We start from the raw sequence: 15,885 nt of genomic DNA on the forward strand, positions 1-15,885 counted from the left end.
CACTACTCGGACGTCACACCTCCTTCTTTCCGCTTCCGGTCGTCTCTCCAGCGCCAGCTGCGTGGTTTAGCGGCTTTAGCTAGCCGAGCATACATTCTCCTTTTTCACTCCAGTAACTTACTAGCCTGGACTATGACTACCACCATGCCGTTCCACGAAGAAGAAGAAGCCACTACTGTCAGTTTGTTTTAGATTTACGCACTCTTTCATGATTATTATAATAATGACGCGCTAGGTAGCTTTAGCCGGTTAGCTAGCTAGCTGTCTAGTTGCGATGAGCTAGCATGATTGTAATAATAGCTGTAGACTTGTTTCTTAGCAGAATGCAACCACAACATCACAGTCTATATAATGCCTCGTTAACATTATGTGATTTGTGAGATAGAGGATAACTATTTAGGCAAAGTACGCTAGCGTTGATGATGACTGCCTGTTTTAACAGATGTTAACTTTGTATCACTAACAAATGTCTGACTGCTCTGTTTCCTTTCAGTACGATCCTTACACCTACCCAAACGACTACGACCTTCACACCGGTTAGTATACACACATTTATTTATCTCTGTTTACCTAAATGTGTGTGATCACCTTTCATGTATTAACTCTTCGTGTATACAATCAGTCTATAACCCATTAGATGCAAAGTCTGGACATAAACCAACAAATACAGACATATGATGTACATGTCATAGTGGTAAAGTATGTCAATTCCTCCTCATTCTCCCATCTGTGTGCAGGTGACCCAAAAGCAGACCTGGCCTATGAGAGGCAGTATGAGCAGCAGACCTACCACGTCATCCCAGAGGTGATCAAGAACTTCCTGCAGTACTTCCACAAAACCATCTCTGACCTGATCGACCAGAAGGTTTACGAGCTGCAGTCCAACCGTGTGTCCAGTGAGAGCATCGAGCAGAAGATCTACGAGATCCAGGATGTCTATGAGAACAGGTACACTGAACTCTCTGTGTAAACTTCTCCCCATGTTAATGCTATTGCCTCCATTATCAGGGACATTAGATCTGTGTGTTAGATGAGTGTCTTACCTTTCCTATCTTGTTGCTGTTCAGCTGGAATAAGTTGACTGACCGCTTCTTCAAGAACTCTCCCTGGCCAGAGGCTGAGGGCATTGCATCACTAGTTGGCAACGGTGAGTGTATCATCCATCATTTGAACTGTTTAATTAGATTTTCGTTTTCTTCTTGAATCGGTTCTTAGATGTGACAAATGAAACACTTATTTGTTCAATAGTTCTTTACTTAGCAGTATTTCTCACAGAATGACAGTGTAACTGGTCTGTAATACCCCTTTCACACTGTCCAAAAAATCCCACTGGCTTTGGTCTTCGGTGGGAAAGGGTACAATAGGCATTCATTTGCAGGTGAAATAATTTTGCAGTAGTCGCAGGTATTTGACTCCAGCTTGGCAGGGTATGGAAACATGACACCTGGCTGGACAGGCTAATTTCTATCCTGTTGTCTGATGCGATGCTGTGATGCGTGTTGAGGTTAAGGACACTGCTTTGTTAGTACTTATCCACCCGTCTCCGTTCAAACAGCATTCAAGCACTGTTCAGTTGAGTTTGAAAGAGAGACTGAAGTAAAAGATTACCACTGTAACATTGTCACTGGCCTCTATGTTGTGCTCCACCTTTTTTACTTACTATTGTGTGCTCTCCTGTTTTCTGGCGCTTTCCTGACATCGAATGTAACACATAAGAAAAATAACCTAGAAGACTATAGTTGTCTTTTATAGTTGTAATGTGATTATGCGGCTGTTGATATGATATAAAATTGTTATGTGGGAAACACTGGAAGCTAACACCTCTTTATGTCTTTGCACAAGTGGTGCAAATGGCAAGATGAGTATGTTTTTTTATAAATTATGTTGTTTTGTTGGTTAACAGTTATCTTTACTGACAGAACTTTATTTGTCAGTTTGCCTTATCAATGTCAATATCAATGTCATTGTTATCTCCTGCAGATGCTGTGTTCCTCATCCTCTATAAGGAACTGTATTACAGACACATCTACGCTAAAGTCAGCGTGAGTAACTCTAAGAACACTCATCAGTCTCTCAATTACTGAGGAACCTGCAAAATGTGTGAAAACATTTCCAGTATTTTGTTGTAAATATTGTTTTCTTGATAATCAGGGAGGACCAACTCTGGACCAGAGGTTTGAGTCGTACTACAACTACTGCAACCTCTTCAACTACATTCTCAGTAAGTCACAGAATATTCTCTATAACTCTTCTCTCACCTGTATTTATCAGTGTTGAATTACCGCTGATGAAAGATGAGGTATGTGAGAATGTTTGTGATTGTAAACAGATGCTGATGGCCCCGCCCCTCTGGAGCTGCCAAACCAGTGGCTGTGGGACATCATTGATGAGTTCATCTACCAGGTACAGTGCATTATATTCTTGTACTATACTATACAAAAATGATGTTGAAATGTTGTCAGTACAGATCTGAGAATTCCTCTCTGTCCTCTCCAGTTCCAGTCCTTCAGTCAGTACCGCTGTAAGACGGCCAAGAAGTCAGAGGAGGAGATCGAGTTCCTGAGGAATAACCCAAAGATCTGGAATGTCCACAGCGTCCTAAACGTTCTCCATTCCCTTGTGGACAAGAGCAACATTAACCGCCAGCTTGAGGTCTACACCAGCGGAGGTACGGGAGATTGTTTTGGAGATACTTGTTAATGGTGTTAAAATAAAGTGAGCCTCAATGTTTTTGAAATTGGAATTATATAAATGAAAGGCCTTACACCATATTAAAGTTACCAAAATAAGGTGCAGTTTAGATTCTGTGTAGATTTTTAGTCCTGTAAAACCTTTTTCTAAGTAACCTCAGCATGTAGACTTGAGTGTAATGAGTTTAGGTGTTATACGAGGCAGCTAATATGTTATTTGTTGCCGTGTTGCAGGAGACCCAGAGAGTGTGGCCGGGGAATATGGGCGCCACTCCCTGTACAAGATGTTGGGTTACTTCAGCTTGGTGGGGCTCTTGAGGCTTCACTCACTGCTTGGTGATTATTACCAGGCCATCAAAGTCCTGGAGAACATTGAACTCAACAAGAAGGTAAGGCTTTATTCAGAGCATCTAATGTAGAGATGCTTCTTTAACGTATTTTCTCGATAGTCACTTGATTTTAAGCTGCGTCTTCTTCTGTTTAGTCCACACCCCTGAATCTGTGTTGTTTCCTGTCTTCCAGAGTATGTACTCTCGTGTGCCCGAGTGCCAGATCACCACCTATTACTATGTGGGTTTTGCCTACTTGATGATGAGACGTTACCAGGATGCCATTCGAGTCTTTGCCAACATCCTGCTCTACATCCAGAGGACGAGAAACATGTTCCAGAGGTCAACGTACAAATATGAGATGGTCAGTCCGAGCAGCGCCTCAAGTTTATTTCAGAGTTTCTTTTAATTTTTTTTTTCTTTGGCTAAGGATTCTCCTGCTTACCCCCATACTGAACATGTGAAGATTTGTTTTTGTTCAGACTGATATCTCAATATTTGGACTGGTTGATTTACTCATTTCTGTGATGAATGACTAATATATATTAGGCCTGTTCATTCAGACATTATTGACATTATCAAACAAATGTCCTCTTTGAGACAGATTTAATTTTACTCATATAAAATGTTTTTTTAGATCAACAAACAAAATGAGCAGATGCATGGCCTGCTGGCCATCGCTCTCACCATGTACCCGATGCGCATCGATGAGAGTATCCACACCCAGCTGAGGGAGAAGTACGGAGACAAGATGCTGAGGATGCAGAAAGGGTAAGAAGGAAACGTGTCCAATTGTGCTGGAACAACTGCATGTTGGATCCAGTGTTTGTTTTGCTTTATTATCATTCTTTATTGCATTTTTTTCTATTTGTGTGTATTCCAGTACCACTTAAAACACCTTTGATTCTTTACTGTTATGTTATGATACTGTTACATTCAATTTAATCATGCATCCTTTTGCTTAATTAAGTTGTTGTGAAATTAGTCTGGTGTCTCTGCCTGTAATGCACTGTCAGTAACTGTGTTGGCCAGCAGCAGTATTGTGTGAGATGTCACATATGTTGCCTTCTCCATCTCAGAGACCTGCAGGTGTTTGAGGAGCTGTTCAGCTTCGCCTGTCCCAAGTTCCTGTCACCGGTGGTGCCAAACTACGACAACGTCCACCCCAACTACCACAAAGAGCCTTTCCAGCAGCAGCTGAAGGTCTTTGCCGAGGAGGTGCAGCAGCAGGCCCAGCTCTCCACCATTCGCAGGTAGAGCATGTCAACTTGTGTGTGTCATAGTTAAAATGGCACCCAGAAGTTTTCTGATGATTTTTAAATAGTATAGCACATTGCAACATATCTTGTTGTGTTACCACCAGCTTTAGATCAGTGGAACAGGGACTCGCTCATTGAAAAACAGCTCCTTAGTGCTATTACAGGTGTAAAACTCCACAGGAAACCTTTAATGTTTTGGTATGAAGTGGTTAATCCGACAGACATTTTTAAGTGAAGTGTTTTTGCTTTAATGTTGGAAGTGTATTGAGTACTTTTTAAAAACTGTGCCTTTCAGAAACACTTGTTGACTCAGGTATGGTTGGAGGGTGTCTACAAGTATATCATCTAACTCACAATATGCCCTTACAGCTTCCTGAAGCTGTACACCACCATGCCAGTAGCCAAGCTGGCAGGTTTCCTGGACATGAGTGAGCAGGAGTTCCGTATTCAGCTGCTCGTCTTCAAACACAAAATGAAGAACCTGGTGTGGACCAGCGGCATCTCGGCTCTGGATGGAGAGTTCCAATCTGCTTCTGAGGTCGACTTTTACATCGACAAGGTATGTTGATGTCTGTTTAATGAAAGGGATGTCTTTGACCTTTCTATATCGTCACATACAGCATAAATAGTATGTCACAGGGACAAACAAACCATAGGGAGTGAATCTGCCATCAGCGCTGTTGGTTTGGTTAAAATGATGGATTCAGATGAAACCTGTTATTTTTTATAGTAAGTGATGATTCACATGTGCTGTACATAAAACAGTAGGTGAAATAGTAATGGTAGGTGTTGATATTGCTCACTGTTCTGCGTCTCTGAATGTTTGATGAGCTTTTTGTCTGTCACACTCCCGCAGGACATGATCCACATTGCCGACACTAAAGTTGCTCGTCGGTACGGAGACTTTTTCATCAGACAGATCCACAAGTTCGAGGAGGTGAGTAGTGATTCATCATGCCTTTGGCGAGAAATAGAAAAACACTGAATTTTGGAGTTGCTATTTGTTTTGAGGCGCCAGAAGAAAGTGGTGTGATAATGACACGTGACAACAGAAAGAAAGTTTTAATTTTAGAGCCACTTAATTAAAAGTATTGTCACCGATATTTGTATAGAAAAGCTTTCTTGTGAACAGATTTGCTCTAAACATAGTTATATCTTGTGGGGCACAGACTGAAAAGAATTGGTTTGTCTCCCTACAGTTGAACAGGACACTGAAGAAGATGCCAGCCTCCACCACCACTGCAGCATCTGGGAGTGCCACAAGCCGATGAGTCTGAGTCCTCCCTCCAGTTTTTTGACGGCTATTATTGACAAAAGCTTTTCTATGTGACCTGGTAATAATAAACGGATGGAGTGGTGTGCTAAAAGTCTTGATTTTTTTCAATTCTTGGTCAAGTGTTTACTCCTAACAACCACTAGATGACAGTATTTACCAAACTGTGGCATTACCTCAGATGCAGAGTTTTGAAAACACTGTATTATGTGTATATATGGTCAAGGAAAGGACACGTATAGACATGCAAAGGCACAACACCCAGGTGTCAGTTTTGTTTGTCTTGAATTGCCAGTTATATTTTTGTCTGTTCCTTGTACCTGTGAGTACAATAGAAATCAACCTTGAGATAGTCAGTGGAGGACAAATATTTAGTGTCATGGGTCATTAGGGTCTCTCAGATTCCCAGACCTTTCTTAGTGTCCGTCTGCCTCTTTTTAATATCCTGCTGCAGCAGTCGCCATGTTGTTCTTGGCTGCTCTTCCACATAATCATCCCATTGACCGAGGTCAAAGGCTGTTGCATATTTCTTTTATTATCACAGATCATCCAACATTTCCCAACACAGATCTCAGGACTGGTGACAATAATGACAAAGAAATAAAAACTTACAAAATGGGAATATAAAAATTAATCTTAAAAACACACCACTCATCAGAAACAGCGTCAGTTGTCATACAAAGGAAAACAGAACAACATATGTCACCATAGCACGATATACACATACTCCAAACATCCAAAATGATCCCCTACCTATTTTGGTAAGCCAGCATTTTTCTTCAAAAATATCTTTTAATTCCATCACATTTTCTATAAAATAAAAAAATAAAGCAAACATCGCTCATTCAGAGCATAACTCTTTTAGTCCCGCGGGTGGCAGTGTGAAGTCTCTGTGGGCACAATGCCATCTTAACGTCTATAAAAAGTGGATAATTCATCTTTTTTAAATTCCATCTATAAGTCTTTGACTGCCTTTAATATCAAATTCTCATAAAAGATGCAAAGTTTTTTTTTCTTTATGTGGCTCCAGTCTCGGACAATGTCATCCTTTTCTGCATTTTCATCACTCGAGAAGACATTCAGTTATTATTGAGGAGTCTCCTGCGTGACTGCCTCAGTCCACGCTTAAGATGAAGAGCTGGTCCAGGGTCTGAATGTTCAGTGTTGCCCTGCAGACTGAGAGTGTTTCTTCTTTTTGCCATTTATCCATAAAAGCTTTTTCATAAAACAGTTATTTCAACAATTGCACAATGGCGAGGGCTCCTCTTGCTCTTGGTGTCAGGTGAAAAGTCCACTCGACAAGCATTACTAGGGAAAATATTTGATGTGCTCTTTTCTGCATTAAATGTCCATCTATAATTTTCCCAACAACAAAATGAAGCTAATATCAGAAAGAGAAAGTCTTCGTGTTCCAGCCTCACTCCAACACTGATTGCATTGTCTTGCAAAAAGAAAAAAATACCAGAACATGATAAGGAATTGCGTCATTTTCTCAAAGTCCCATTGATGGCCATCCGCTGGTCTGAGTGTGTGTTGTTTCATTTTTTTTGAGTGTGTGTATTTGTGTTTGTGTGAGTGTATGCAGTCCAGGTATGACTTCAAAAGGATACGTGAGAATGAGGCACCTTCTGACGATAATAAGGTCACGGCTCAAGCTTCTCCAACGTGGAGGCTTAGTCTCTCCTCCACTCAGCTCTTTGGATGAAAGTCAGTGACACCAGTTGGTTTTGTCTCTGTGAAGACAAGTGCCCTTCTTTTGATTTTTCATTCCCTAAAGGTCATTTGAATAAACCTTCTCTTGAAGCACCTACTGTGAGACCTTCAACATAAGATCCACTCAAACCAACCCAATGGTGAGTAAGTCCTCTTGCAGGCTGTCAAACTGATGCACTGAAGTTGGCTGATGGGGTTCCCTAGACTACACACACTCCTCCTCCAGTCCTCCCCATCCTCAGGGTGGTAGCGTGGAGGCACAAGGACACACACGAGTCATGGTTGTGCTCAGACCAGCGAGGCCTCGGCTAGTCATAACTCTGTGATCTCCAGGGGACTCTCCGACAGGGTGTCCCCGTCCTTGTGACGGTGCATCGGGGTGGACTTGGCCGACTCTGTGCGGGCGTTGCGCTCGGAATAAAGCCCCCCGTCAGCGTTGAGCGCCTCCAGAGAACGTGCCAGGGCGCGCTGGTCGTCTTCTGGCAGGCTGTTGAGGTCAGAGGTCAAAAGGGTACCTGTGCTGCCATGGACCACGTGAACACCTTCGGGACCCTTCAACTCCACAGGAAGTTTGTGCTTGAAGCGGAGAGTGCCACGACCTCCGCCCATGCCCAGACGCTCATCTTCATCATCGTCCAGGTCACTCTGGATCAGCTGTTGAAGGAGGACAGGAGAGGAGAGGGAGGGGATGAATGACAAGCTGAGAATGATTAAAGCTGCTGATTCATAACATGTTTATACAAGACATCAGGTTAACAACAATATGGCAGCTTTGTAAGTGAAAGCTTTGGAAAGAGGAAAATCAGTGGAAGGAGAGAAATTAGTAGATAACTCTGTAAAAGAAAGCAACCTGAAAATGAAGTGAGACAACAGATCAGCAGAGAATAACAGATTTCATCCCAGATCTGGTTTAAATACTTGCAAACAATTCTGAAGTTGTCTGAGAGGGGTGCACTGGGAGTTTCCACATCAGAGCATTTCAGAAGTGTAGGGAAGTGTAGAAATCGCACTCAATGCTCCATTTCCAGTGATTGTCTAAATCTTCTGGCAATTTCAATCTGGTAAACTCCATCCTCAGCTGAACTCTGACAAGTAAGTACATACTCTATATGACCCAAAGTCTGATTCAGGGTAGCAGAGACAGCAAAAGTAGTGAGTAGGTGCCGTGTCAGAGCAGAAGACAGAGCGTCAGAATGGGAAATCAGAGGAATGCAAGGTCACTCTCCAGCGGTGTCAGACAGGAAGAGCACAACAGCAGGTGCAGATAGTGCAGCAGATTTTCCTTCGAGCCCACCTCAGTGACTGATGAGTGATCTCCCTGGCTGGTGGACACGTTGACAAGTCGAGCTGCAAAGAGCTTTTTCAGCCTCAGGTAGTCGTCCAGGACCACCTTGAGCAGGGAACCCTGGCAGGACGGCAGTTAGGATCAAACAGAGTGTGTAACACCATCCACCTGACACACCCTCACTGTAATCATTAATGAGAATCCACAGCCCCTAATCTGAACTGCTGCGTCTCAACAGCCTATCTTCAAGTCCTTGAGGTCTCTCTCTTTGTTTTTCTTCTCAGGACATACTGGAGGAGGTCTTAGGAACCGTCCTCTGACCTTGTCCCCAATGCGTTTTGGGAAGGGTGGAAGGAGAGACTATATGACCGACGAAAAAGAGGCTTGTGAGATCGGACATGGTCGTGTGTGTGTCTCCCTGGATAATCTAGCATATAGGTGTCTCACCTTGATGGGCCCCTCCCTCATGATCTGACCCAGTTTAGCAATGTTGTCATACTCCTGAATCGCTGCTCTCAAGTAACGATCGTCCTCAGGCTTCGCTTGAGGCTCTCGACCAAATGTACCCTGTGAGAATGACACACACACACACACACACACACACACACACACACACACACACACACACACAAAGATGCAAACTCCTATTAGCCTGAGAAGACAAATTTACTCGCTACCTCTCAGCATTGAAGCCTGTGGCAAAATACGGAGTTCGTACAAAGTCTTGTGAGTTTGGAAAATGCTTAATTTTAACTGTTATATTTTCAAGGTTAGGAATATGCTTGAATTTTAATAAACCACTTTAAAAATGGTTCATTTTCAATATAATCAGGTGTTTCAGGTTTCAGGTTTTCTGCAATTGCATTTATAGTATTGATTTATATGCTATGTTAAAGACTGTCTATAAAATCTCTATATATTTTTTTTAAGGTAGCTTGAAAGTGCTTGACTTGTACTTAAACTGTACTAAGGCTGAAAATATAATCTATGAAGCTCCTCTCTTGAGAGTGTTGTTGTGAAATATAAATGAGCTCAGGTTGATGTTGGTACTGACGTGGGTGCGTGCAGGGCTGTTCCACAGGTCAGTTATTTCACTGAGGTTCTCAGGCAGGTCGTCCTCGTGGTCAGCCTGAGTGGCCAGCTCCAGGTTGCGACAGAATGGGTCCAGCCACACTGGATTAGCCCTGCGAGGGGCAAACAAAATTAAACATATCAGCAACAAAAAGAAAAGGAAGTACGAAGTAAGTTTTGACCTGTTTTTACCGTTGTTAGATTAGTGTCATGGGCTCTGAAGTTAAAATATTAGGTTCCCAGCATGATCTGATAAAAATAAACGACATTTTCGGATGTGAGGTTACTTTAAGGAATAGTGTGACATTTGGGGAATTATGCTTATTCGCTTTCTTGCCAAGATTTAGATGAGAAGATTGATACTACTCTCATGTCTTATGCTAATTTTGAAGCTAGGGCAGGCTTGGCTTTGCTTGGCTCTTTCCAAGGTAACAAATCTGCCAACCAGCTCCTATAAAGCTCCCTAATCATGTTATATCTTGTTTCGTTAATCCTTCCAGAAATCAAAATATAAAACAACACATTGTAGTTTTGTGAGGAGTTATATACTGGAAATATTTCTTGGCTGAGCGCACTGACATCCTGGAGTCTGTGCTGGTTGCCTGGCAACCTCAAAGTCTCAAACTAAACCTTCAATGTATATAAAACCTCAAATTTTTAGGGTTTTTGAAGTCAAAGAAAAGTTTGTGTTTCATCTTCAGAACTAGTAACTCATATCTACTGAAAAAACCTTAAAAAAACACACAAACTATACTTCGCAGAAGTGTTGTTGAGTGTGAATTCGCTTTGAGCAACGTGTGAATAAAAGCTGTGAAATGAAGCCATTATCTCACCCTTCAAATGAGTACTTGTTGGTGTTAGGCATGTCCAGGATATCCATTAGACCCTGGTTCCCTAAATGGTAAGAGGACAGATAATTTTAAGAAAACAGCCGTGCTGCAGTAAACTGACATGTACTGCAATTTAACGGATGGTAAAAGCCACATCCTGTCGTTAACAGCTGTTGGGACCGTCCCCACGTTGAAGCTGCTTCTCACCTGTTGATCCTGCAACGATAGCTTTCAGCTTCCTCTGGTGTCTGCAACACAGCAAGAGACACAAGTCACAAGAAGGTAAACATGTTGATCACTGCATGTTTCAAATGACTCAGTAATTCAAAATTCAAACTTTATCTACATCAACATGAAATTGCCTATTTTAGAGACTGCTGAAGGATTCTTACACTCTGCGATAGTGCCAGTTCATTGTGACAAACAAAATTCCTGCCAAGCACAGCAGCACAGCCAGGATAATGATGACCAGCTGTGAAACAGGAAAATAAAGTTTAAAAGCACAGAAACACAAAACATCTGCATCCGTCTGTGGCCTTCTGGAGATCCAGCCCTTGCAGACCTGTAGTGTGGTGATGTCGTCTGGTAGTTTGTCAGTGACAGCAGGCTGAACATCCACAGTGTTGTATGTCCTGAACAGGTTTCTCAGCTGCTCCTTGTTCTCGTCGATCATCTGAATAACTCTGCAAAACATGAAACACCAGGGCACAGGTAAAGTCAAGTCAGAACACGATCCATATTCTTATAGTTTATAGAGTTCTCTATAAGCTAGTATCATCATGTATCCTGGAGTGAAAGATTTATTTTATCGAGGAAGGCACACCTTTCAACATCCAGGATGGTGTTGGTCTGATTGTTGACAAAGTGGATGAGCATGTCTGTCTGTGCATAATTCACCCTGCCCTTCTTGTCCACATGGAACTGGATAACAGGAGACAAAGAGATCAGATAGTTATACAACACAAACAAAATGTATATAAAAAACATTACCATAAAAAAGCCTCACCTGTATGTCATCTAAGTTGACAATGGCTCCAGTAATGTTGGACAGCAGGTTGACAAATTCTTCCTGGTTATCACGGACTATATCAGGGATCTCATTGAAGACTATCTTGACCCTCTGGTCATCTCGGAGAATATAAATATTCACGTTGGTAGTCGTACTGTGTCCGGCGAAATCACATGCTAAGATCTCTAGCTGAAAGTAGCCTGGGTTGAAGGCAGTGAAGAGGTCGTATGTTCGGATGATGCCATCTGTCAAACCTGTGGAAATCACGGGACAGAATATTGTTTCTGAATAAAAAAAGTTAATAGTTCATCGTTGTATGCGATGTATTATGCTGTACGTTTTTGTCTGGGACAAACAGTATGCACAAGATGAGACGTGTGCCTGCAGGAAGCAAACGCGTCTACAGGAAGTGTGAGAGTCAAGTCATGATGAAAGTCATTCATGGTGAAGCCATTTTCAATTCAATTTTTTGCTTTAAACTAGATGCATTTCATTTTGATTCAAAAACATTTCATATTACCCTTCATGTAATTAAAAGATATGCAGGGTGACATTCTATGTTTTTTCTTAGTCAACAAATCAAAAACTAAAAACAGCAATGTCTCCTACCAACAAGCACTGATTGTGTATCCAAAGCCTGATATATCTTGTCCCTCTGTGTCATAGAGCTTCATCCTTAACAAAAACAAGTCAAAAGCTATTGAGACTCAGCATGGTTGCTTTGGGGCTTTTCACCGGATGTAGTGACTTTAAAAAAAGCTAACATTGTGTATATTTCATCTTCCTGAAGAACCACTTCAAGTTTGTTTAAAGAAGAGGTAAACTGTATCCAACATTAAACTCGACACATTTAACTGATCAATCTGGGCAGTATGTCGAACGAAGCAAGAAGACTGAAGTAATCATCTTTTGTCCTTCTAAGTCACTTGGATAAAACCTGGGTGTTAGCTTTGCTTCTGACAAATGTCTTGATAAACAAACCAGCTCTGTTGTTAAAAATAGTCATCAACCAAGAACCATTTTCAAACTCAAGCCAATGCTGTTTTTCCACAATATGAAAAACTCATTTATGCCTTCATTTCATCACAACTGGACTATTACAATCCCCCACCCTTAGTCCTTTCCCATTCTTCATTAACTTGTCTGTAGTTGGTCCAAAATGCAGCTGCAGGGAAGCTGGTACTAAAAGTGAGAGCACATCAGTCTAGTCTGAGCCTCTCTTCTGTGGCTACCTGGTCATTGTAGAACTCAATTTAAGACCTTGCTGATTATTTTCAAGGCTTTGAACGGTCAGGCCCCGTCTTACATCACAGAGGTTATTCACTGGCATTATTCAATTGGCTGTGTTTAAATGTGTTCTAGAAATAAACTTAACTTGGTTTGTCAGGCATTGTCTTCAAACTGTGTATGAAGTTTCAAAGCAGCCTGAATGTTATATGTAAGGAGGCTCACCAATGATGAAGATGCTGCCAACGTCCTCACTGCCATTGCTCTGTGACTGGAAGTAACGGATTGTTACTATATGGTATTGGACCAAGCTGTTATTGCCAATGTCATTATCTATAGCCAAGACCTTGATCAGCTCTGAGCCCACTTTGGCATTTGCTGCAACTCCTGAAACAAGGAAGCAAAGAGGAAAAGTTACGGTGGTTCTAGACCAGAATGCACATACATGACAGAATGCAGATTACCTGCAGTGTACTCCGGTTTAGTGAAGCGTGGTTTCTGGTCATTGATGTCTTCCAGTTCAATGCGGACTTCTAGCAGGCTGGGATCCCGGGCAGGGTCCAGGGCTTTGGCCCGTGCTGCCCTCTGACCCTTGGGAGGAGTCCAGCTCCTGTTGCTGGAAGCCTTGACGATGATGGAGTAGACCGGGGTCTCCTCCCGGTCCAGATCCCTGTGCAACTTCAGCTCTCCATCTAGACTCAAGCCAAAGTTTCCATCACTGTTTCCCCCTGCAGGAAGACATGGAAAGAATGTGTGTTGAGTCATCTAAAGCACTAAAGGAATTAGCTTTAAATAGAAAAGAGAGACAGATGGATCTATACAAATGTCCTCATTACTCCAAAGCTTTTGAAGTAAACCGACTTTCATCTGACCACACAAAGGATACAAGAGCTCCCAGACAAACTGGCTGAATATAGACACTGTGAAACTCTTTATCCTTTACTTTGGATGGGTTAACATAAATCATGTCAGTAGCAGGTAACATGAACCGCAATATACAACAACATGCTGTGTCTGTTGAACACTGTATCACCTGCAATAAAGTAGTAGACGACTGCGTTCGAGCCCTCATCTGCGTCCACGGCCCTGGTTACGTTCCCCACCACAGTACCCGGACGGGAGTGCTCAGGCACTGTGAGCTTCTGGTAAGTCAAGCCGCCACTCTGGGGTGCACACATACACAGACAGTTTGATAGCACTTCTTATGTACAGATAACCACATTATGACACATTCAGAGAGCTTCATACTCACCGGTGGTTTGAGGAAGACGGGTTCATTGTCATCAATGTCCAACAGCGCCACCTGCAGAGGCTGTGTGGTCTCGTAAGGCACTGGCTGGCCCATGTCACGGGCCACAATGATAAGCTGAGAGAGTCGTTTACACTCAGTTAGAGATACACGTACCTATAAACTTAAATTCATTAACTACACATACTGCTCACACAGACAGTTTACTCACGCTGTGCAGGGCCTGTTTCTCTCGGTCCAGTTTCACAGTAGTGGTGATGACTCCAGACATGGCATCGATGTGGAAGTTTTCCCAGTCTCGGTTACCTGCTCCTGTCTGCAGAAAGGCATAGCGGACCTCTCCGTTCACCCCCTCATCAGAGTCTGTTGCATGCACCTCATATACTGGCAGGCCTGGGGGCTGCTCCTACATGGGAAACAAAGATGGTCAGTGTGTGCTTGTGTGGACTTCTAAAATTTAATCTTACAGTTGCAGTGTGTAGGAGTTTGATGATTTAAGAGGATCGATTAGTTTGGGTATCGAAAGAGGAAAATGTGGCCCAGTGAATCTCTGCTTTTGTGTGAATTGTCATTTTTTTCTACAAAAAACTCATATCATCAATAAAATCTGTAAAAAAAAAAAAAAAAAAGAGAAGAAGAGCATGCAGACAAACCAACAATGACATACATAGGGACACGTGAATGTAACTACCTCTGAGATATGAATAATGGTTCCATTGGCAGGCCTGATGAACACTGGTCTGTTGTCATTTACATCTATGACTGTAATGATCAGATCTGCAGTGCTCCACAGTGGCGGACGCCCCTGGTCTGTAGCCACCACAGTCAGGTTGAAACGTTCAGAGGACTGAAGCAGACGACGAGAACGCACCAGCCCTGTGTTTGGATCGAGGGAGAACGCATCTGAAGAGACAAAGAATGATCAGGGACTGAGTATAGATATAAAGGCTGAACAACACATAGTTTTATACATGCCTTTTGATTGCGATTGACATTGTTTTCACTAACTAAATTTGTCATAAATAAGAACCACAATTTACTGGACAACATTAAGAAATATTAAAGTTTTTACTGCGAAAACAGTTTTACTCAGACCAATTCATTCAGAAGATTCATTTTGGCTTTTATCAGTATATTCATACCTAAGTGGGGTCCCACCATGCTGTAGAGTACTGCTCCATTTTCTCCTTCATCCAAGTCAGTAGCCTTCACTGTGATGACAGATGTCCCACTGGGCTCATTCTCAAACACGCTGGTGTTAAACACTCTTTCCGCGAAGCGTGGCCGATAGTCATTGACATCGAGGACTGTCACCAGGACCTGAAAAGTACCAACAGGCAGAGAAGTATGAGGAAGCTTGCAAACACAGACTATTCCTGACAGAAGGTTTTAATCAGTGCTGGGGAAGAACTAGTTACATGTTACAACATTATATGTCCTACACACTGGTCCAAAGTTGCAGAAGTGGCATCTTTTGGCGTATTTACGGACAATGCAGGTCAGCAAAGTGGTATCAGTGCAACGTAATTAATGGTAGGATGGCTTACAAGGAGGTGTCTCTCCATTCGTTGAGCATTATGTACTCAATTGGTTGTCTTTTTTCGAATTTTCACTGCTTTTTGTCTACCCATTAAACTATTCAGCTTTATTGCGGTTTGAAACATCTGTTAGAAAAGTATTCAGCAAGTAATCAAATGTAATAAATTACATTACATTGATGAAATAATCAAAATAGAACATGACTTTTAACATTTTTACAGGGTTACTAGTAATCTGTAACCTAATACATTTCAATAGTAACCTTCCCAACACTGGTTACATTCTAGAAAAGTAGTACGAACCCTAACATGTAGAGCCCGACCAAATCACCGGTTGATTACTTACTAGAATACTAGTTTTCCTGCTCAGTACAGACACATTACAATAACCAGAGACAAAGACTAAATTGAA

General features: G+C 42.1%; 2 protein-coding genes across 6 annotated transcripts in view; one reads left to right on the top strand and one right to left on the bottom strand.

Moving 5' to 3' along the window:
* Positions 1-28: 28 nt before the first annotated feature.
* On the top strand, positions 29-5,645 carry eif3s6ip (eukaryotic translation initiation factor 3, subunit 6 interacting protein). Its single transcript, XM_084376083.1, has 15 exons — positions 29-177; positions 494-536; positions 738-948; positions 1,068-1,147; positions 1,981-2,042; positions 2,152-2,221; positions 2,330-2,403; positions 2,497-2,668; positions 2,925-3,079; positions 3,213-3,383; positions 3,657-3,790; positions 4,099-4,272; positions 4,648-4,837; positions 5,135-5,215; positions 5,478-5,645. Exons 1-15 carry the CDS (start codon positions 133-135, stop codon positions 5,547-5,549), a joined length of 1,734 nt encoding a protein of 577 aa, XP_084232209.1. The 5' UTR covers positions 29-132; the 3' UTR covers positions 5,550-5,645.
* A 420-nt stretch (positions 5,646-6,065) lies between these two features.
* cdh23 (cadherin-related 23) overlaps positions 6,066-15,885 on the bottom strand; it is a 174,082-nt gene continuing 164,262 nt past the window's right edge. For 4 of the 5 annotated variants that reach the window (XM_084375965.1, XM_084375964.1, XM_084375967.1 and 1 more), the window contains 17 exons: positions 15,078-15,255; positions 14,627-14,838; positions 14,147-14,341; positions 13,939-14,052; positions 13,720-13,849; positions 13,151-13,414; positions 12,912-13,073; positions 11,457-11,713; positions 11,274-11,371; positions 11,013-11,133; positions 10,843-10,922; positions 10,658-10,698; positions 10,454-10,514; positions 9,604-9,733; positions 8,997-9,116; positions 8,559-8,669; positions 6,066-7,918 (listed from right to left, as the gene is read on the bottom strand). In XM_084375965.1, coding sequence (XP_084232091.1) covers positions 7,577-7,918; positions 8,559-8,669; positions 8,997-9,116; positions 9,604-9,733; positions 10,454-10,514; positions 10,658-10,698; positions 10,843-10,922; positions 11,013-11,133; positions 11,274-11,371; positions 11,457-11,713; positions 12,912-13,073; positions 13,151-13,414; positions 13,720-13,849; positions 13,939-14,052; positions 14,147-14,341; positions 14,627-14,838; positions 15,078-15,255 — 2,616 coding nt within the window. In that variant the 3' untranslated portion in view covers positions 6,066-7,576. The remainder of the gene's footprint in view (positions 7,919-8,558; positions 8,670-8,996; positions 9,117-9,603; positions 9,734-10,453; positions 10,515-10,657; positions 10,699-10,842; positions 10,923-11,012; positions 11,134-11,273; positions 11,372-11,456; positions 11,714-12,911; positions 13,074-13,150; positions 13,415-13,719; positions 13,850-13,938; positions 14,053-14,146; positions 14,342-14,626; positions 14,839-15,077; positions 15,256-15,885) is intronic. The other variant, XM_084375966.1, reaches the window with a different exon arrangement.

The sequence above is a fragment of the Pagrus pagrus genome (genome assembly GCF_965226575.1).
Source record: "Pagrus pagrus genome assembly, chromosome: 15".
Lineage (NCBI taxonomy): Eukaryota > Metazoa > Chordata > Actinopteri > Spariformes > Sparidae > Pagrus > Pagrus pagrus.

Bases quoted from the DNA above. Each gene is read 5' to 3' on its own strand.
- eif3s6ip (XM_084376083.1), top strand. From the start codon at position 133: ATGACTACCACCATGCCGTTCCACGAAGAAGAAGAAGCCACTACT. The intron at 178-493 runs GTCAGTTTGTTT...GTTTCCTTTCAG, and splicing joins AAGAAGAAGAAGCCACTACT to TACGATCCTTACACCTACCC. The intron at 4,273-4,647 runs GTAGAGCATGTC...ATGCCCTTACAG, and splicing joins CAGCTCTCCACCATTCGCAG to CTTCCTGAAGCTGTACACCA.